Below are 21,531 nucleotides of genomic sequence, written 5' to 3'. Positions count from 1 at the left end.
TCTGATGTAGTGTGCATCTGAATTTTCTAAATATAAAACATTTAGTTCTTTTAACGTGTGTCAGGCTTTGGGGCAAAGCAAGACAACCCTTCTCCCAGAATGAAAAATAATGAATTATTAAGAGGTGAACAGTCCAACATATGTCCTGGCTCAGAGGCAAACTTAACAAGAGGCTAAGCAACTTATTAAGACCCATTCTTAAAATAAAAAATAAAAATGGATGAGGTTATGGCTCAAGAGTTAATTATTGCTGAGTTCAATCTCTGTCCCCCTCCCCCCAAATTAATGTGGACTTAATGCACTAAAACATCTTAAAAGAAAATTGTATTTTGGAATCATTAGAATCATAACATGTAAAAATTTTTATTTTAGAGAATTTTTTCTCAACTCTTCATAAGAAAAACCTTTAAATATTCTTTTTTTTTTTTTTTTCAGTGCTGGGGATTGAACACAGGGCCTTGTGTTTGTGAGGCAAGCACTCTACCAACTGAGCTATCTCCCCAGCCCAAAAAAAAAAATCTTTTAAATATTCTTTATGTGTGCATTTAATGGGTTACATTATGGTAATTCAGTACACGTATATAAGTTGTAGTAAATACTCAGATCACAGTAATAAGTATTTCCATCTCTTCAACTGTCAATTACATGTATGTGTTGGGAATTTCATTTTGAAACATATTTTATGTTGTTTTGATGAAGAGTTACCCCACTGTATCTAGGAAGTACAGGAGGTGATTCTTCCACTGTATATGCCCTTCTCTGAACCCTCTCCATCTTTCCTCTCTCTGTTCTTCTCATTCTCTGGTGTGACCACTATTCCTTTTCTGTTCTAGTAGATTTACTTATTGTTTTCCACAAATTAATGAGAATATGTGTTTTTTTCCTTCTGCATCTGGGACATTTTTCTTAAAATAATGAATGCCATTGGGCATTTTTTATTATGTTAAGGTGCGTATAGCACAGTTTACCTTTTTGATTCTTCTAAGAGTAGAAATCAGAGGCAGAAAGCACATTCATCCTATTGTGAAAAGAAGCACCATCCATCTCCAGTGCTGCTGCTTCTTCCCAAAGTATCCCTGTGCATCTATCAAATAAGAACTCCTCACTGACCCCCATCCTCAGCCCTGGTAACTGCCATTCTGTTTATGTCTCTATATGTTTCTACACTCAAGTCCTCCTTCTACATTAAAGTCATACACTATTGGTTCCTTTTTAAAAAAATGTTTTAGTCATAGATGTACACAATACCTTTATTCATTTTTATGTGGTGCAGAGGATGAAACACAGTGCTTCACACATACCAGATAAGAACTTTACCACTGAGCCACAACCCCAGTCACAGCATTGGTTCTTTTGTGACTTATAGTTTACTGCAATGATGACTTCAAAGTTTGACAATTATTCCTTCAGGCATTTTTTTTTTGTTCCAAGGTAAATAATATTCCATGGTATGCTCAGACCACATTCAGTGCATACTCATGTGATCTGAATGTGGGCTATCATTATGCATGCTACTGTGAGCCCAGGTGTCCCTATGATAACTTGAGTTTCTGCAGTAAGTTCTTTATAGCAGATCAGTAAAAGAACTATTGATAGATCAGGTGGTAATTCATGACATTAAATATTGACATAATTAGCTGGGCAACATAATGCTCATTGGAGCCCTTATAAAAAAGTGTTGCACACTCTTATTATGTTTATAAGTGATTAATCCAGGCCACAAAAGTGAGATGCACTTTATAAGAATTACCTGCTGCCATCAAACAGATATGTTGAACCCTTGTGTTATCTCAAAAGGTACATGATTGATATTTGAATGACAATTTGTTATTCACATGTCTCAAACTGATTTTACAAAACATGCATATTTCCTCTTAGTTCAGAAAGTATATATTCTATTCCAAGATTTATTGTTCAGATGCTAGTGTATCAGCACATTCAGAGAACTTATCCATCACTCAGTAAACATGGGCTATCTTCCCCAAAAAGGATTTTAAAAATTTAAGAATTTGTTTTTCAGTACAGATTAGCAGTAAAGTGCTGGTTGTGGCATAGCCATTGGACACCATGATCTGGATTGAAAGACAAACAGGATCATTATTCCACACAGGTCTTGAGGAGGAGAAGAAGCAGTCCAAACAGTACATGATGATGAAGAAACTCATGAGCATCAAGATGGACTGGGTGGCCCTCTGTACAGGGGATGCTTTTAGAGAAAGACTGGTGCTGTGAAGTTGCTGGATGTGCCTCTTATGCCTGCACAAGAGAGTCACCATGTACCCACTTGAGAGGGCCATGAGTCCTATAAGAAAGACATCCCATATTACATCCAATATGGAAAGCAAATGCCTGAGGAAGTAATTCATTGGTAAAATTTCACAGAATTTAGCAATAAATACAACACCATGTGAAGTCACATTGAGGCTGGTGGCAGAAGAGAATAAGAACTGATCACTCAAGGACACATAGAACACCCACAGGAACACAAGGGAGCACAGGATCTGATGTGGGGATTGATGTTTGAACTTAGCCAAGCAAGAGCTTCTGGGGCTGAGGGTGATGGCCTGGAGGACACTCAACAGGCAGGTGGCACAAATGGAGAAGCCCCTCAAAAACCTGTGCAAGTAGATGATTGATTTACATTCAATGTCATTCCCCAAATCCTGAGAACCATTAATATTTGTAGCAGTGTACCCCATAATTATCAGCATCCCTATGTGGATTAGGGCCAAGAGACCAATAATGAGGTCAGTGGGCTTGAGCTTGTGCTGGAGAAGGAATGTGAAGATGTGGAAGAGAAGAAGGATGGTGTTGGCTGAGATCCCAATGCCCACTTCAGAGAAAAGTGCATTTCTTATGCCAGTAAAATCATACAGTGGTTTGGTCATTTTCATCTTTTGGGCAAAGAATCACATAGTATATATCTTTGAAGAAAATGAAGAAAAAGTCTTTATTTCAAATAGTACCACCTTTATCAATCTCAGCTTATACTCTTACTCTCAGGAATCATGTGGATTCACCTCAACACCCCCTTTTCCCCCTTCAGTACTCAAGTCTCTCTGGTACCCTCCAGGTGCCATTCCTCTATTATTGCCAAATTATATCTGGATAATATAAAGATTGTTGGGCTCCCACTGTGCATCAGTATTTGTGTACATTTAGAATTACCATGTATTATTGAAAATAGTTATTGATTATACGATTATATATCATCTTGAGGCATCCTTGGTAGTGTCTTACTTGATTTCATCTTTCTTCATGATTAGTCCCCAGGTATATATTGAAAACTACAACTTTTTGCTGAATTCAACTGGAAAGATTGCATAATAGTGGATAATTCCAACTTGAGAAATTCATCTTAATGAAGTAGGCTTACACATAGGTATGTTATTTGAGTGCTGTTTTTGTTCTGGTTTATTATCAGACTTATATTTTTAATATATCAACTGAGCCAGCATTAAGAAGTGAGCTAGCATTAATTAAGTGAGGCACATTGTTTGAATTTGCATCTGTGATCTTCCACTGATGTGACCTTGAGCAGTCTATGATTCTAAACTCTGATCATCTCAACTATAAAATATGGGAAGTCATATTACCTGTATTCTGGAATTATGTGTGAAAGAAGATGAAGTACCAATTATAAAATCTTTCTAAAATATGATGTTTAGAAATACTGGCCATTGTGTTTTACTTATGCACTTACTTATGCATGTGATTTGGAAGCTTTAATTCTGTTTTTAATAATGACTCCATGTGTTGCCTCAAAAAATTCTCCAAATTTTTGAACATTATAGAAATATCTGTAGAAATTCTATGGAGGTATTTTAGGACTATGTTTGAATCACCAGTGTAGCTACGAGTTGTACATACCTGTTATTATCAACACCAGAATACCTATCCTAAGTGAGTCATTTCAGTTACCAAATATTAATAGGAATATATTCTAATGTTTTCTATTAGGTCATGTGGAAGTAAGGTGGTAATTAGAATCATGGTTCAAATAGATTCAGAGTCATTCCATTATATGGTTTTCATTAAAGAAAAAGCTATTGACTGAAGTTTGAATGAACCTTCAAAAGATTTCCAATTTTCTTCTCCATGATGTAAGCAATTCTGTAGTTCAGAGACCCAAGCATAAACTTGATAAAGAAAATTTAATATTGCTCTACTGATGGAATGTTTACTAGCTATGTCATGGTTGTGCTGTAATTTAAGTGTCTGAAAGAGAAGGTATGTATTTTAAATCATTTACATCTACACAATGAAAAATACCAGACATCAGAAAATCATGCTTGTAAGGCCAAATCATTTGATGATTCTTTAGAACTTTTTGATCTACAAGGAAAGATGCTAAGAGAAACCAGAAAAGGGAAATAATCATGAAAATAGAATACCATTTAAAAATCTGAGCTGATGTAGATATTTGGTTAAAACAATGAAGTGTAGATTTTTGTTTATTGTAATTTTTACTTGGAATCTACTATTTGTACTTGAATATGGGATCCAGCATTTTAATTCAACATGTGCATATGTTGTGTAGTGATCAAATCAGGGCAATTTCTGTGTTGTCATTTTTAAGTTTGAAACCTGCAATTCTTACCTGATAACTCTTATCTTACTTACAAGTAAGTATTGTAGACAGCAATCACTCTATTGTGCTCTAACACCTAAGAGTTACTTTCTCTTCTGAATTGTTTCTGGCACTCATTACCCATCATATATCTCATTCTCTTTCTTATCATAGATTTTGGAAGGTTTTCTGATTTTGATCTCTGTGTGATCAACATTTTCAGGTTCAATTCATGAGTGCCATAATGTAGTATTAGTGGAAAATGAACTCTCTACTTCATGAGAAAAAGATGATATCATTCCCCAGTAATGATCAGGTCAAGTGTCACATTTTTCACCATTCACTCATTCTGTGTTTTGGGGTTGTCTCCCATGATAAATCCAGGAAAAAAGAATAGAAAGATATAAAGCAAATATCCATATGTGTCCAAAATTTTGTGGGTCACATTTGATCACTAGGACTTAGTTCTCTTATTTTGTAACATCCATGTGTGTATGAATGGCATATACCCATTCTTATAAATTTATTTCACATATGTCAAATATTGTATGGACATTTTTACAGTATAAGTTTAAGTGGATCTATGCTAGCATGTAATAAATAACTTTAAAAATTGTTTTAGGCCAAGGTCAGTGGTTCATGCCTGTAATCCCACTAGCTCAGGAGTTTGAGACAGAAGGATTACAAATTGAAAGCCAGCTTGAGTAACTTACTGAGGCCCTAAGTAACTTGGTGAGACACTGCTTTAATATAAAAATAAAATAGTGGTGGGGATATGACTCATTAGATAAGCTCTCTTAGTTCAGTATCTGATATATAAACATAAATTAAAAAGTAAATAAATGGCCTTCCTTCTCTCAATGAAGAAAGAATATAATATGAAACAAAACAAAAACTTTGCATTCTGTCACATTATTTCTCTGAAAGCAGGATCTGCTTTAATTCATTTTAAACACTTGAGCCTCACAAGGAATGAGTATTATAACACTTATTGAATAACATGCTTTAATCACCTGTGTCTCTAGGACATTGAATAAAATTAAGTTCAGTGTGATCAAGGAATCTGCAGCCCTAAAAAGAGGCATATGAAAATCAGGAATGTACAGGGGCCATGAATTTGCATTAACAGTCAAGATTCACAGATTTGTTTGTTCATTGCCTTAAAAACATTGGAAATTTTTTTTTCTGAAAGTGAACTTGTGTATCAGTAGCAGGAACATTGTGGAACTTTCCTGATAGTTTGCTTCAAAGAAAGGCACACAATTTGATATAATCCTAAGCACAACTAATATTGTACAATGCGGCACCAGAAGAAACCACAGACAAATACTGTAGTCATCTGCTATCTCCAGTTTTGAACCACAAGCAATCTTATCACTAAAATATTCACATAAAATATATATGATTAAATTATATAAATATATCATAGTATTGTAAAGAAAGGTCTATAGTAATGTCCATGGTGATGCACATTGTTAGAAAGAATCTGGGGAATGGGAACAATTCATAAAGGTAAGGTAAGAGATATCCTAGGGCACATCCCTTCCCAGCTTTGCTGCATTATGGTCACTTTTAGTGCAGCACAGTCTAGGAGATCAGGGAACAGAACACAAGCTCTCTGCCATCAGTGGGGTAATCTGAGAAGCATTCCTCAAGTAAGGGTCTTTGGAGTGATGCTGCCAGTTTGGTACCTGGATGCCTCTGTTGTACCAGGTGCTAATATTGTACTTTATGCACTGGAGATATCAAGCTGCCCCCAGTGTGGACACTTTGTTTATAAAGATGTATAAATCACAGGGGAGCTAACATAAATTTCTGAAATAGGTCTCATTTGAAGAAACCACATCTGGTAAGAGGAAGGAAATATTAAGTGAGCAAATGAATAAAACAGATCACACATGAAAAAAAAAAGTCCAAAGAAAACCAGAACTTTGTTTTGTTAGAGGTGATAGTGAAGACTGGGGTACCCTCATGGTTAAGACTCCCCTAATTATGTGTATCAAGGAAGCAGTCATGTTAAACATTGTGCCATCCCTGCCATTACCAAAATCATGGGTGGCTCTATCATACATGCATGATCATACATGTTCCCCCCAAATAGTGAGAACCACTCAGGCAGTGGACTTGAGTGTGAGGTATGGACAGAAGTAGAGAGAATTTCAGGAGGAGGACACCCCTCTGCAGGCCCCCTGAAAATAGGGGTTCTTAGGACCTTATAGGTGGGCAGATGCAGGGTGAAGGAGTAAAGGGAGCACACAACTGTCCTCTCATCTGCAGTAGGAGCTTCATCCTGCCTCTCAGGGATGAGATGACAGAGAAATCCTATTAGTCACCACATAGGTTTGCATGTGCAGACTCCCATAGTTCAGATTGTCATTACCACAGAGATCAGCTTCAACACTTTCCAATTCTCCTCATCCTCCCATGCTACTCACTAAGTTAAAAATGGACAAAGGGGATTCTGAGAGTTGATACTGGTTCTGCTTCAAGAAAGTGGTTTTGGGACTGAAGTGTATGTAGGCAGCACTTTCTACCTTGTTCTGGAAATCTATGAAGAGCTCTAGGGAGAAATGACTGGCACTTCAGGGAAGGCAAAACCATCATCCAAGAGGTGTCAGTCCTGTGAGCACATCTGCTATGAAATACACGAACTCCAGCAATATAATGAGCAAACCCCTGGACAAAATTTGGGCAAATGAATGGCAGCTATTTGTGACAAATAGAGGTGAGAATTATTGGTTGCTTTGTAAATTGTCATGGTTGAAAAGTACAGCTCAGTGTTCACACTTACAGCTATGATATTCATGTTACTCCCCTCTAAATTTCTCCTGAGTAAAACACTAGAGGGAAAAAATGTTACTTTAAAGTGAAGAAACAGGAATCCCAGACACCTGCTTCACACACTCCAAGCTGTCATCACCAAGAAGACTTGCAGAATAGTCTGTGTCTCTGACTGATGTAGTGATTTAAGATTCAACTTCTGATTTCTTGGTCACAGGTTTAGAATTTCCTGTCTTGTTTTGTTCTTTGTGTCTTAGTGACAAGGAAAGGAGAAAGATTGACATTTATCTGTCCATGCTAACCAAAATGAAAAGACAAGTTCAGGAAAAAATCTGAAAGATGAGTACAGTGACCAGGGCAGGGTGAGATTCCACTGACCTAAATGTTTCTCTAAACATCCCAGGTTCAAACAATTTCCACAATTGGAAAGGGTATTTTTTAATAGTGCCTAAAAGATGAAACACTAATGAACACAAATATTCTTCCTCCAAACTCTTGTGACTTATATTCATGGATGTTTTGGAGTCAGGAATGTGAAACTACCAGAAGTTCATTTGATTTTTCAAAATAATGAACTTTCCAACCTTATGATGGTTCTCTCACTTGACATTTTCTCACTGATAGAGTACAGTGCAAGGTAACTTTTAATTTCTGAAATTAAATTGGATCCAAGGTTTCATGAAAAATATGAGTAGCCAATAGCAGTGTGAGATTTTCCTCTATGAAATGAGATTTTGAATATAGAACCTAGTTTCCTTCCAAAGATTTTAAAACTTATATATACTCAAAGTATAGAAGTCACATAAACAATAGTTGTACTTGATGTATGAAGATAACAAAAGCAAAATCATAAGTAAAAATTATTAAATCAAAACTCATGTCTTCTGTGATAATATGTATACAGATGGGTAATGTTTAAAATCTCTCCATGACACACCATATATAAGTTGTGTCATAAGAAGTCATTAAATTCAATAAAATTAGTTGAAAATGATTTGACATTCCTGTGAAAAAATTGATTAATTTTAGAGGGTTCTAAATTATAGAAGCCAACATCCTTAGATGAAAATATCCTCATTACACCATAAAGAACACAGTCCTCTCCAGTGAGTAGAAGTGTTGGAGCTGATGTCTCCTCTGCAGCTGCCAGAATCCTCATGGTAGGCTCAAATTCTCTCCCTCCATAGCTTTTCTAGGACCCACCCACACACTAATTCTGTATCTGAGGATGTGAAGGCACTTACCCAGGTGGCTGAGGCTGCAAGGACTCCATGCACATGAGAAAAGCCAAAGCAGTTGTAAGTTTCAAGGAAATAAAGTATGTAAGTCATATCTCTGCAGGCTCATAATTTTAATATCTCAGAAAGGTGAAAAGATCCCACTGGAGAACAGAGAACTGTGGCTTCCCCAGTGAAACATGTCACCTCTCTCTCTCTACTTTCTTCTCTGGTGGATAAGAGCAGTCCTGGGAGAGCTGGGCTCCAAACTTTCCTCTAAGTTTCCTGGACACATCTCGAGAGGGATCTTGATTGGGATCATGTCCTCGTCCTGTTGAAAATTCCAATTACTATCATTCAGATTCCAAGATCAAAGTGGTTTAAACCCATTGTACAATTTATAATACCTCTAATTTGGTATTAGGTTTCCCAGTGGCTCTGAGGATCCTTTCCCCACAGTGTTTGATGGGCCCTTCTTCCCTAGTTGGATTGCACATGGAGCACCCATTTTCTGGGTAGTGTTTGTTCTAAGGTGTCATCATTTCCAAACTTGCAATTTTGTGTTTCAGGCTGAGTAAAATATTAAAATTCATCTAATACAAAATGCAAAATAGAAAAGTAGAGGCAGAATTGTAGGTCACATGTTGAGAAATCACAGGTAGATTTTATATAGTCAGAGCTGAAGCATAGCCCAAGCTGGGAGTTCACTCTAAGGAACCTGCAGCATCCATCCTCCTTCTCGCTAATGGAGGTAGGAGGGAGGGCTGCACATTCTCTGAGATAAACCATGTAAAATTGGGGTCAGTCTTTTGGGTACTTTTTCTGAAATTATATAAAGCATTAAATGGAACCCTGTTACCTGGAGTCAAAAGAATATACAATCATTTTAAACAGACCCACTGAGCTTTCAGGTGCTGGAATCAGAATATAGTTTTTTATCACCACCATTATCAATATGTAAAAGGTTAATAAAGGTATGATAACAAATGAAAAATTAGTTATTTCTAGAGAGAATCAGAAACTTATACTAAATGGAAATATATACAATGAAAACTCTAACATCTCTAGGCTGAAATTCAACATGGATGGGACTGGGGAACCTGGAAAAATACAGAAGAAAGTCACAGCCAATGCTAAAGTGTGAAACCTCCAAAGCCAAATGAGAAGGAAATATAAGAGCATAAGTAGTTGATCAAGCATTCTAGCATATGTGCAATTATGCAAGACTCATCTGGGGAGGAGGAAGCCCAGGGCTTCATGTGCTCTGAAAAAGTTTATCCACACATGCGGCCCCCATCCTGGCCCAGCCACACCTGTGCCTTTGCTTACCTGAGCTCTGCCTTACTCCCTGGCATGGCATGGATCATTGATCACCAAGGTGCCACCTGAAATCTGGTCTCTCATACACATTCACTCCCTGGGACATTTCTGTGGTGAACTGTAGAAGATGATTGGCCAGTGTACTCCCAACTTCGTGGAGTCTCCAAAGAGGAAGAGTTCTTTGGAGAGGTAGAGATTTGTAGACACACACCCTTATTCTACTATGGACTGTCTGCATATCTTTGGGCACCTGAGTCCAATTCCTTTTTGTCTGTTTCCCTGATATTTTTCCACTTTTTTTATTGTAAATAAATGGGGTACAACTGGTTCCTCTGTTTGTACATGTAGTAGAGGCATACCATTTGTGTAATCATACATTTACATAGGGTAATTGTGTTTGATTCATTCTATTATATTTTCCTTCCCCCACCCTCCACCCTCTTCAGCCTTTATACAGTCCCTCCTTCCTCCATTCTCATCTCCCTCCCACCCCCCATTATGTATTATCATCTGCTTTTCAGCGAGATCATTTGTCCTTTGGTTTTTTGAGATTGGCTTATGTCACTTAGCATGATATTCTCCAATTTCATCAATTTGCCTGCAAATGCCATAATTTTGTTAATCTTTATGGCTGAGTAATATTCCATTGTATATATATTCAACAGTTTCTTTATCCATTCATTGATTGAGGGGCATCTAGGTTGGTTCCACAATCTGGCTATTGTGAATTGAGCAGCTATGAATATTGATGTGGCTGCATCAGTGTAGTATGCTGACTTTAAGTCCTTTGGCTATAGGCCAAGGAATGGGATAACTGGGTCAAATGGTGGTTCCATTCCAAGCTTTCTAAGAATCTCCACACTGCTTTCCTGGGTGGATCCACTTATTTGCAACCCCACCAGCAATGTATGAGTGTACCTTTTTCCTCACATCCTCACCAACATCTATTGTTGTTTGTATTCTTGATAATTGCCTTTCTAATTGGGGTGAGATGGAATCTTAGGGTAGTTTTGATTTGCATTTCTCTTATAACTAAAGATGCTGAACATTTTTTCATATATCTGTTGATTGTTTGTAGATCTTCTGTGAAGTATCTGTTCATTCCTTAGCCTATTTGTTGATTGGGTTATTTTTATTCTTGGTGTAGAGTTTTATGAATTCTTTATAGATTCTGGAAATTAGTGCTCTATCAGAAGTATGAGTGGGAAAGATTTTTCTCCCACTCTGTAGGCTCTCTCTTCACATTGCTGATAGCATCCTTTGCTGAGAAAACCCTTTTTAGTTTGAATCTATCCCAGTTATTGATTCCTGCTTTTATTTCTTATACTATGAGAGTCATGTTAAGGAAGTCTGGTCCTAAGCCAACATGATGAAGATGTGGACCAACTTTTTCTTTTAGAACTCATAAGTAAATTCAGCAAAGTAGCAGAATATAAGATCAATGCTCATAAATCTAATGCATTTTTATTCAAAAGTGATGAATCCTTAGATTATCAGAAAGACAATTTAGGAAAACTACTCCATTCACAAAAGCCTCAAAAAAAAAACTTGGGAATCAATCAAACAAAAGAGGTGAAGGACCTCTAAATAAGAACTACAGAACACTAAAGAAAGAAATTAAAGAAAACCTTAGAAGATAGAAAAATCTTCCATGTTCTTGAATAGGCAGAATTAATATTGTCCAAATGGCCATACTACCAAAAGTGCTATACAAATTCAATGCAATTCCAATTAATATCCTAATGACATACCTCATGGAAATAGAGCAAGAAATCATGAAATTCATCTGGAAGAATAAGAGACTCAGAATAGCTAAAACAATCCTTAGCAGGAAGAGTGAACTAGGGGGTATCGTAATACCAGACATTCAACCATACTACAAAGCAATAGTAACAAAACATCATGGTACTGGCACCAAAATAGACAGGTAGATCAATGGTACCGAGTAGAGGACACAGACACAAACCCAAATAAATACAGTCTTCTCATACTACACATAGGTGCCAAAAACATGCAATGGAGAAATGATAGCCCCTTCAACAAATGGTGCTGGAAAAACTGGAAATACATATGCAGCAGAATGAAACTAAACCCCTATTTCTCACTCTGCACAAAACTCAACTCACAATGGATCAAGGACCTTGGAATCAGACCAGAGACCCTGCATATTATAGAAGAAAAAGTAGGTCCAAATCTTCGTCGTGTCAGCTTATGATCAGACTTCCTTAACATGACTCCCTGAATTTTAATAGATACGAAAATGAATCCCTCTTTAATTGTGAACATTATTCACAAATGCACTGATAACCAGGCTGTAGCCCCAATCAGTTAAACAAGAATCTCTGCAGAGAAGGTGTTAGGTTTTTTTTATTTATAGAAGCTTTTTATAGAGGTCCTCAGATGTAGTGACTTGGATAGAATAAATGTTAATGGACTGAGCTCTGGAGTGTATCAGAATGCATTTAGATTTTGGCTTTTATGTATTTATAGCTTTGTAAAGATTTTTATCCTGTTAGAGCCTCTCTTTGCTCATTTGTAAGTTGGGCTGCTGCCAATTGCTTCCCAAGGCTATGATGTAAATGAGTGAAGTCATAGAGAGTAGGTACTTGGTGAACAGTGAGTGCCCTCTGAGCTAAGGTAGGAAAAAGGCCTTTGGATTTTCACTTCACTGGTGGACACCAGTGGTAGCTCCATGCCTAGCCCAGAGTTGGCCCTTCAAACAAATACCTGCATGTGAATAAGTGAAACGATGATTGTTGTAGACATAAATGTGATGAAGTATTATAAGTCATTGTGAATAAAACTATTTTCTTTCTTTTGTATGACTTGAAAAACCACATTACCCACTTCCCTTTGGTACTAGTAGGCATGATTATATTCTGGCCAGTATGACTTAAGTGGAAATTATGTTTCATTGGTCTTTAGCTTTTGGCTTCCATTAAAAAAATAATTGGTGCATTATAATTATTCAGGTAGGATTCATTGCAATTTATTCATTATTTGCACATAACCTAATTTGGTCAGTTTGCTTCCATAATACTTTCCATTTCTACCATCTCCTCCACCCACAATCCCATTTTCTACCTTATGTTTTCATGCAATCCTTTCCTTTTTCCTTTTTTTCACCTTTGGCTTGCATCTATGAGACAAAACATTTGACTATTGATTTTCTGAGTTTGACTTATACACTTATGAAGTTCTCTAGTTCTGTCCATTTTCCTGCAAATAACAATTTTTTTATTGCCATGTAAATCTCCATTGTGTATGTGTGCACATTTCTTTTTCTGTTCACCTATTGATAAACCCTTAGGAGATTTCCATAACTGGCTATTATTGTTAAAGACACTGCTATAAAAATGGTTATGCATGTATTGCGATATTATGCTGACTTTAGCTTTTTGGATAAGTACCTGTAGGGTTGCAGTAGGGTCATTTGGTAATTTCATCCCTAGACTTTTAAGAAAACACTATAGTGATTTCCATAGTTATTGTACTGACAATCAACCAAATTCATATAATGCTCCATTATATCTGCATCTCTGTCAGCTTTGATTATTATTTATATTAATGATGATTGAATTTGGAGATAAAATCTCAGTGGAGTTTTGACTTGAATGTCCTTGAGTGCTAAAGATGTTGATCATATATTTTTCACATATTTCTTAACTTTTTTCTTTTAGCAATGTATGTTTAGTTCATTGGCACACTTATCGATTGCATTATTTGTAGGCTTATTTTTCTTAAGAGTTTTTTAATTCTTCCTATATTCTGAATCTTAATCCTCTGTTGGAACAGTAGCTGAAACTTTTCTTCTCCCATTTTGTAGGCTTTTTCCACAGTCTTTATTGTTCTTTTCTGCTGTGTAGAGTTTTTAATTTGAAGCAATGCCACTTACTAGTTTTTAAACTTTAGCAATCTTATTAAGGAAGTGAGTGCTTGTGCCAACATGTGGGAAGGTTGATACTTTTTTTATGATGCTGCAGTGTTTCTGGTGTAATTCCTAGGTCTTTCACATATCTGTGTCTGTGCAGAACTCATTTGGACAGTCTTATTCCTTAAGATCTCACTTGTGTTGTTCCTTCTCCCTCCATATGAGCCTCTACTCTGCTCTTCTTCCTCCTGTTTTTGTTAGATCCCCTGTTTTCTATTCTTTAACTTTTTCTTTCTAGCTTTCACATATGAAGGAAAACATTTGATCCTTGACTTTCTGAGTCTGGCTTATTTCACTTAGCATGATATACTCCACTTTCATTCATTTCCCACAATTGACATAATTCCACTCTTCTGTATGACTGAGCAGAATGAGTACACCTGTAAAGAGATGTGTAGGTGCTATTTCCTGGGAATTTCACCTGTCCACACAGAGGACCTCCCATGTTCAGGCCTGGCTTTCTGTTGTTGGATCCAGGGAATGCAGCCCCAGGGAGAAGTCTATTCTGAAGCACATTGGGCCCTTTGATCTGTGGCCTTAACTGCTTATACACTCACCCACAAGCCTGGCCACCTCCAGATTGTTCTTCTTTGTCTGTGTTGACTATTAACCTGTCTCTTTGGTCCAGATTTCCATGACAGTTTTGTGTCTGAGAGAATGGAATCAGACTGAAGTTGAAATCTCACCATTGTCCAAGTGTAATGTTTAGGGTTCGGTTTCATCTCACAATTGTTTGGCTTGTGTCCATTGATGGAGCTGTTTTCCATAGCTTTACAGTGGTCACCTCTTCACATAGCACTTTGCTGTTCTGACCCTGAGATATGGTTGGGAACAGGGATTCTGGAGTCAGGGCATACCTGGGCTCACCAGCCAGGTGAGATTGGTTAAATTGCTTCACTTTTCTGGGATTCACTTTTCCCATGTTGTAGAGTGGGATTGAAAGCTAATAATGGTGACACTTAATTACAGCAGGAACCATTGATAAGCATTTACTAGACTAATGTGTTTGGGACTTTTATCCCTGTTCCCTTCACTGGCAGTAGGAACCCAGTGAGAAGAAGTCATGTTTAGGCGTATGTTCCAGGACAGGGATGGTGAACTGTGTACAAGTGAACTTGGTCCGGTGAAGCAACTAGCAAATGGCAGCTTCATTCTATCTGTGGATACAGAGGAGGAAATACACAAAGGAGCATTGTAAAGTGATGACAGCTTGTGATCAGGGGCTTTAGAGGAGTAAAAAATGTACAGGCAATGGAGGTGCCTTGCTGTGACCTGGGGACAGGGACTCCTCTATGGAGGTGAGAGCAAAGCCCAGAGTGCAGGACAGAAGCAGGCTGCATTATCTTAAAGCAGGCTCATGTCTTAAAGAGATGGGTCAGATAGGAGTAAATGCAGAAAGCCTGGCCTGAATGACCATTTGCTTGCAGAGTGTCAATAACCTGTGTAAATTTGATAAGTGTTTATAGTGGGAAAAATATTTGAAAGGGCAGAATTCTTATTTGGAATACATTTTAGTCATTTTGGGTTTCTCTAATAAAATAGCAGAAAGACAATATTTCTTATAAACAGCAGAATTTCATTTGTGTACTTCTGGAAGCTAGGATATCCAAGTTCAAGGCTCCAGCATATATAGTGCCTGCGAGGAGCTGCTTCATCAAAGACAGCTCCAGTTTGAAGATGTGTGTCCCCTCATGTACCTAGGTTTATCCTCTGCCCGCCAAGGTGATGGTACTAAGAGATGGGTTCTTGGGCAGGGTGATGAGTTCATAAAGCTGGAACCTTCATCAGGTGAACTTGTGCCCTTATGAACAAGGTCCCACAGTGGAGCTGTCCACTTTTGCCACCTGAGAACACAGCCGGAAGCTCCCTTCCATTTGGCTTGTCCTCACCAGACCTTCAATGTCTCAGTGTCTTGATCTTCCACACTGTGAAACATAAGTGTCTGTAGCTTATAAATCCACTCAGTCTCACATAATTTATTATAGCAGCTTGATCACATTAAGGCAGTGAACCATCTCTCTGTGCCCTCACTGTGTGAGATGACAGGTCCTTTCTGGGCTATTATTTTCATAAAGGACAAGAATTCCATTCATGTGGCTCCACACACATGAACTAATAACCTCCAGGGCCTCAATTCATATCATCACCTTGGGCATTCAGATTTCAGCAAAGAGTTTTGAGAGGAAGAATTTTCAGACCATAGTAAAACGTGATGCCCTTTCATTGCTGAGGGTATCACATAAGTGCCTAATGCATAGGCCTCAGTGCATCTCTCCCTTTACTTCCTTCATCCTTGATGAGAGAGTCAATCTTCATATCTGATGGGGTGGCTGGTGGGCAACTGTCCTGATATTTAGGACTCTGTGTGACAGCTGAGTGTTTATCAGCCCAAACCTGGAAGGATTTTAGAATTGTGGCCCCTCAGTGCTAAAGACCCAACTCCCAAGGGGGATAGAGATGGTAAGTAGAGGAAGTGAGTAAATCCATCTCACTGTGGTCTTGGGATAACTGCCAAGTCAGGATGGCATAGGGATATGGGATCACATGTCAGTACCACGTGGGACATGGAGAAGATTGATTCTGGATGGACATGAGAGGCTTTGTTTCTGCCCATGCTCTTGCTAAGCTACCAAGGCATTCAAATCTCTACACTCACAGTTTTTAAGACTAGTCATTTTGCCCCATATGTGTATAACCAAGCTTCTGGAATCAGGTCCTGGAATAAGAATCAAGTTATCTCTATGTTCTAGACATTAAACTGTCAAAGAATCCTTCAGTGTATATAAATAGTAGTATCTGTGTCCTCAGCAGACTGGTTACTCTGGATCAGAAGTGGCTCCTGCCTTTTGAGCTCCAGTCTAATTGAGGAAGCATGGAATCCATGTGGCCTCTTGCTGTGCTGACAGTAGACATGGCTAATGGATCCAGGCATCATTTTTTGTTGAGTGCTTACCAGCACTGTTCCCCGACAGCCAACATGGCTACTTCAGGTAAAAATTATATGAAATTAGACTTCAAGATCCTTTGAATCAAGCAACAATAAGGAATCAGAACCAGAATAGCATGGCTCTTACTGGGGTTGTCCATCTGTCACCTGTTAGGCTTGGTTTTTGTCTTTTGGTTTTAAATCTTTGATTTAACTTTATTTAAAAAAATTTTGTTTGGTGGTGCTAGGATTGAACCCAGGGCCTTGTGCATGCTAGGCAAGAACTCTACCAACTGAGTTAAAAAAAAAAAAAGCAAATTTCACTGAAATCTCACATCCATTCCATCCACTCTAGTCTCCTTCAACTGCCTCTTGTGAGTATCTGTTTTGATTTCAGGTATCTTTTATTGTTTCTTATTCTGGTAGGTGACAAGAATGGTTATATATTCTTTTGTCCCTTTCTTTCTTACTGAGAAGGTAGTGCTGCTATATATTCTCTGTGCTCCTTGTTTTTTCACTTGATGAAACAACTTGGAAATCACTCCACATCTGCAAAGATCTTAACTTTCCATCATGAGGACAGGCCACAAGTTATTGGAACTGACTTGAACAATAGACATTTGGTCTATTTTTAAGCTTCATTTTTTAAGAAGAGTGCTGTAGTAAATAGCTTTGGGTCTCTAGTTAATAATCCTACAAGGGCATCTTCAGGGTCTTTTCCCACAAGAAATATTGCTTGAACAATGGCTAAGAGTTCAAAGAACAAATAAGTGAGTCCTGGTTTTGATGTAAGAGTCAGACTTTAAAATGCCTTCCTCCAGTGCCTACCTAGTAGCATCCTTTGCCTCCTCTTTCACTCAGATTTTGAGCTGAGGTTTCCAAGATGAGTTTATGTGGGACAGACAGCTTTGGCTTGTCTTTCAGTGAACTGGTAATCTTGGTGTTGCAACTGAAGTCTGACAGTACCTGCCTTCCAGTAGGCAGGGAGGGAGTCCCCAAAGGGAAAGAAAAATGCTCCCTCCATTTTCAGACAATGGTAAACAGGTAAAACTGAATGAAAACTTTGTGCAGTTCTCATTTTACAAGGTCAGTTGAATCTTGTTTGGGGGCTTCAAATTGTTGCAACATAATGTAAGCTCCCTCACATTATCCCCAAGTAGATATGGAGTGGCATAGAATGAAGAGAAATACCAAAACCATCTAATGTTGTATGTGAATGGAAAAAAATCAAAACCTATATTTTACATCTCTCTTCTCAAAACAGCTCAGAGTGATGTCACCTCAATATCCATGAATATGCCTAACAGTGAGTTTTGATTTCTACATTCCTTCCTAGTTCATGAGAAAAAAAAATGTGTAGAGTGAACTGAGACATTTTCTAGAAAGAAATCGTCAATGGGAGGGTGGATGAGAAATATGAAGGCATGAGGAAAGAAAATAAAGAAGGAAGGAAAAAAGAAAGCAAAGAATTTCTGACTAATGAGGTTGTTTCTTTTGGGCATGAAGACAGGTAAAACGTCTGCTTTCTAAGTGAGTTAGTTTGCTCTTCATTGTGTTGATTTTTGCTCCCATGAATATCTCCCTCAAGTTTTCTCCACTACAGTCCAGGTGACTTCCACTCTCACCCAAGTCCTTCTAGAACATGCAGTAGAATTATTATTATTATTAAAGACAAAAGCCACCATGGAAATTTCACAAGTCATGCCCATACTTTGAGTTCATTTTTCCAACTACAGCAGAGTCCAGTCTAACCACGAGCAGGTGGTGTCAAAGTTTGAATGCTGGTCACCTGAACTCTTTTTTTTTTCCCACCCCATTGACTAAAGGAAGAATTTCTTTCCAGTTAAATTTGTTTATAAAATGTCAGGGAAGCTCCTGAGTGGTTGTAGTTGTGTCTAACTTACCAAACATGGTTGTGAGGACATAGCAGAACTTGAGCTCATTAGAATTGAGAACACTCTGTTCCTTGCTTCTGCTGGGTAGTACCAGTCACATCTGATGCTCAGAAATGAATCACATCCTTGGGCAGGGTTATGCCATTAGAAAAATGGAGACACATTGTGGAGCCCTCAGAAACCAGCCAATGTCTACTGTTCCTCTTATCAGCAAGTCTATGCTTCACAATATTAGTCAGAACTCATTTACATCATTGTATATCAATGCACCTGTTTACCTGGATTATCTTGATTTATTCCAACCAGAATTTGCCAGGTAAACAAAAATACAGTTCTCTCTTTTTACATCTACATGGTAGAAATTGGGTGGCATGTCCCATCATGCCTGGCAGAGTAGGCTTTTTAAAAAAAACATCTCAGATCATTTTCTCCCCAAGAATGAATGTAGTAAAATTGCTTTGGAGCACACGATCCTTAGTGTTTATGAAATCAGTAGTTATGGAAAAGCAATAAATAGTTGCTATTTGATGTATGAGTATGCTTGTGGACATCAGGTACTGGTTTCCTTTCTAAATATTTTGGTACTTTGATCTCAAAGAGCATGAAATATATAAGATGGACTTGCTTGACCTACTTATAGGAAAATCTCACAGGTAAATATTCTAAAAAATCAACATTGTGTATGTCATAAATTCTCAGTAGAAAGGAAGATGTATTCATTGTTGATGGTCAGTACTAAGGCAGGGTATGGTGGACGATACAAAAAGTCCTGAGCCACTTCTGTTTGTTTTAATTAATGGACTTTATTTTTCTTTAAGGAATGGTTGTATATTTATCAAAAAGTGCAATGCTAGTAGTGAGTTCATGTAAGCCCATCCCCCACATTCTTTCCTCAATTATCTCATATTTATTTTACCCATTCATCTGATGATGGAGACTTGGGTTGTTTTATCCCTTTTGCTATCATAAATAATGCTGCTATGAACAATAATGTGCAAGTGTTTGAGTATCTGTTTTCATTTCATATGGATATATAGCTAGGAGTGGAATTGGCAAGTCATATGATAATTCTATATTTAACATTTTAAAGAGTTATCAAACTATTTTGCTTAACTACTGTATCATTTGAACCTTCCCAGACATATCAAAGATTTCATATTTTCTTCCTTTTTTTGCCATCCTAATCACTGTGTAATGAAGTTTTCAATTTACATATTTATTTATTTTTGGTGAAATAAATTAAATTCAGGATGGTCTTGTACTGAACTTAACCCCCTGGCCCTTTTCATTTTTATTGAGATAGTGTCACTTTCAGCTTTGCAATGTGGCCTCAAATTTGTCACTTACCCATCACACACTCCCAAGTAATGGGGACTATAGGTGAGCACCACCATATCCAACTGCTATATTTTTAAAAAGTGTACAATATTAATATTTTTAGACAAAAGACTGTGTACCTCTAATAGATCGTCACTGAAATCATTGTTAAAAAATATAATGCATGAAGAAAGAACCAAATCTCAGAATAAAGATGAGAGATACCAAAAAAATGAAGAATTCATAAGGAAGTAAAAGAAGCCATTGACAGATAAAAAGCAAAATCACCCACAAGATTCTGCTAAACAGATTACTTCGTTATGGCAGGATATTTGCAAACTAAGTTAGTATATTTCAGAGGCATAATTCTGCAAAATAGGTAAAATTGTTCTAGTGAGCGGAAAAATGCTTCAGATAAATTTTCTCACACACTGACATTTCTTACCCCATATGGTTGGAATAATTTTTTATTTTTTGTGTATCTGCACTGATTACAAAAGGACTGACTGTGGCATAGCCATTGGCCACAAGCATCTGGATACATACAATGTTGTGGTCATTTCTCCATGTTATGCCTTTGACCAATGAAATGATGATGTCTACACAGTACAGAAAGGCAAAGCAGCAGATGAACTGCAGAATGAAGTGAGTGGCCCTCTGTTCTGGGGAGCTATTTGTGGAGAACCTGAAACTGTGAAGAGACATAGACCGCTGTTTATGTCTGTACAAGAAAATGACCATGTAACCACTTGAAAGAACCATAAGGCCCACAAAGAAGACATCTCTACATGCCATGAGGGTGATCAGGACTTTCCTCTGCATGCAGTTAATGGTCAGAAAGGAACAGTGTTCAGTGATGAAAAGAAGACCAGACTGGGTCCTATTGGATGTGGCCACAGTGAAGAAAAACTGGTTGCTGTGGATGGACATGGTGAGGACCCATAATGAGAGAAATAGCCCTAGAATACTATTTGTGGATTTAGATTTGAAGTTGGCCAACCAGGAGCCACTGGGGCTGATGGTGACGGCCTGAAGCACACTCAAGACACAGGTCGTGCAGATGGAGAGTCCCCACATGACCTTGTACAGAAAGAGAAGTACTTTGCATTTCAAGTCACTTGTGATGTCCTGTGCTTCCCAGATGTCTGTAGATATCAGAAGTCCAGTGGTGAGGAGCATGAGGATGTGTGTTAGAGCCAAATGGGTGATGGGGAGGTCAGTGAGCCTGGGCTTGGGACCCACAAGGAAAACTGCAATCTGGAGGAAAAGCAGGATGGTGTTTGCTGAGATCCCAATTCCAGCCTGGGGATAAAAGGTCTTTTTTACATCAATATCTCTGACATGCTGGTTCATATTCCCAGGGATGTTGAAGCAAATAATATTTCTGGAAAAAAAGGGGGAGAATTTGTATGCAGCACAATTTTCATTGAGATGCTTCTAGTCATCTCACTCTTTACAAACTCCGGAGTCATCATTTAATCAAAATAGCTCTGTGGTTCTTATTCCCCATTTTAATTTGAACTGAAAAGCTGAGAGTGTAGTATAGTGGTAGAGTGCTTGTCTAGCATTCACAA

At 37.8% G+C, this 21,531-nt stretch overlaps 2 protein-coding genes across 2 annotated transcripts; both read right to left on the bottom strand.

Moving 5' to 3' along the window:
* Window positions 1–1,958: 1,958 nt before the first annotated feature.
* On the bottom strand, window positions 1,959–2,888 carry LOC124971158 (vomeronasal type-1 receptor 90-like). Its single transcript, XM_047534943.1, has one exon. It carries the CDS (start codon window positions 2,886–2,888, stop codon window positions 1,959–1,961), a length of 930 nt encoding a protein of 309 aa, XP_047390899.1.
* A 17,510-nt stretch (window positions 2,889–20,398) lies between these two features.
* On the bottom strand, window positions 20,399–21,310 carry LOC124971157 (putative vomeronasal receptor-like protein 4). Its single transcript, XM_047534942.1, has one exon. It carries the CDS (start codon window positions 21,308–21,310, stop codon window positions 20,399–20,401), a length of 912 nt encoding a protein of 303 aa, XP_047390898.1.
* Between the last annotated feature and the right edge of the window lie 221 nt (window positions 21,311–21,531).

The sequence above is a fragment of the Sciurus carolinensis genome, chromosome 19 (genome assembly GCF_902686445.1).
Source record: "Sciurus carolinensis chromosome 19, mSciCar1.2, whole genome shotgun sequence".
Taxonomy (NCBI): Eukaryota; Metazoa; Chordata; class Mammalia; order Rodentia; family Sciuridae; genus Sciurus; species Sciurus carolinensis.
This window is presented reverse-complemented; position numbering and strand designations above follow the sequence as displayed.

Coding starts and splice junctions, on each gene's coding strand:
- LOC124971158 (XM_047534943.1), bottom strand. CDS start 2,888: ATGACCAAACCACTGTATGATTTTACTGGCATAAGAAATGCACTTTTC.
- LOC124971157 (XM_047534942.1), bottom strand. CDS start 21,310: ATGAACCAGCATGTCAGAGATATTGATGTAAAAAAGACCTTTTATCCC.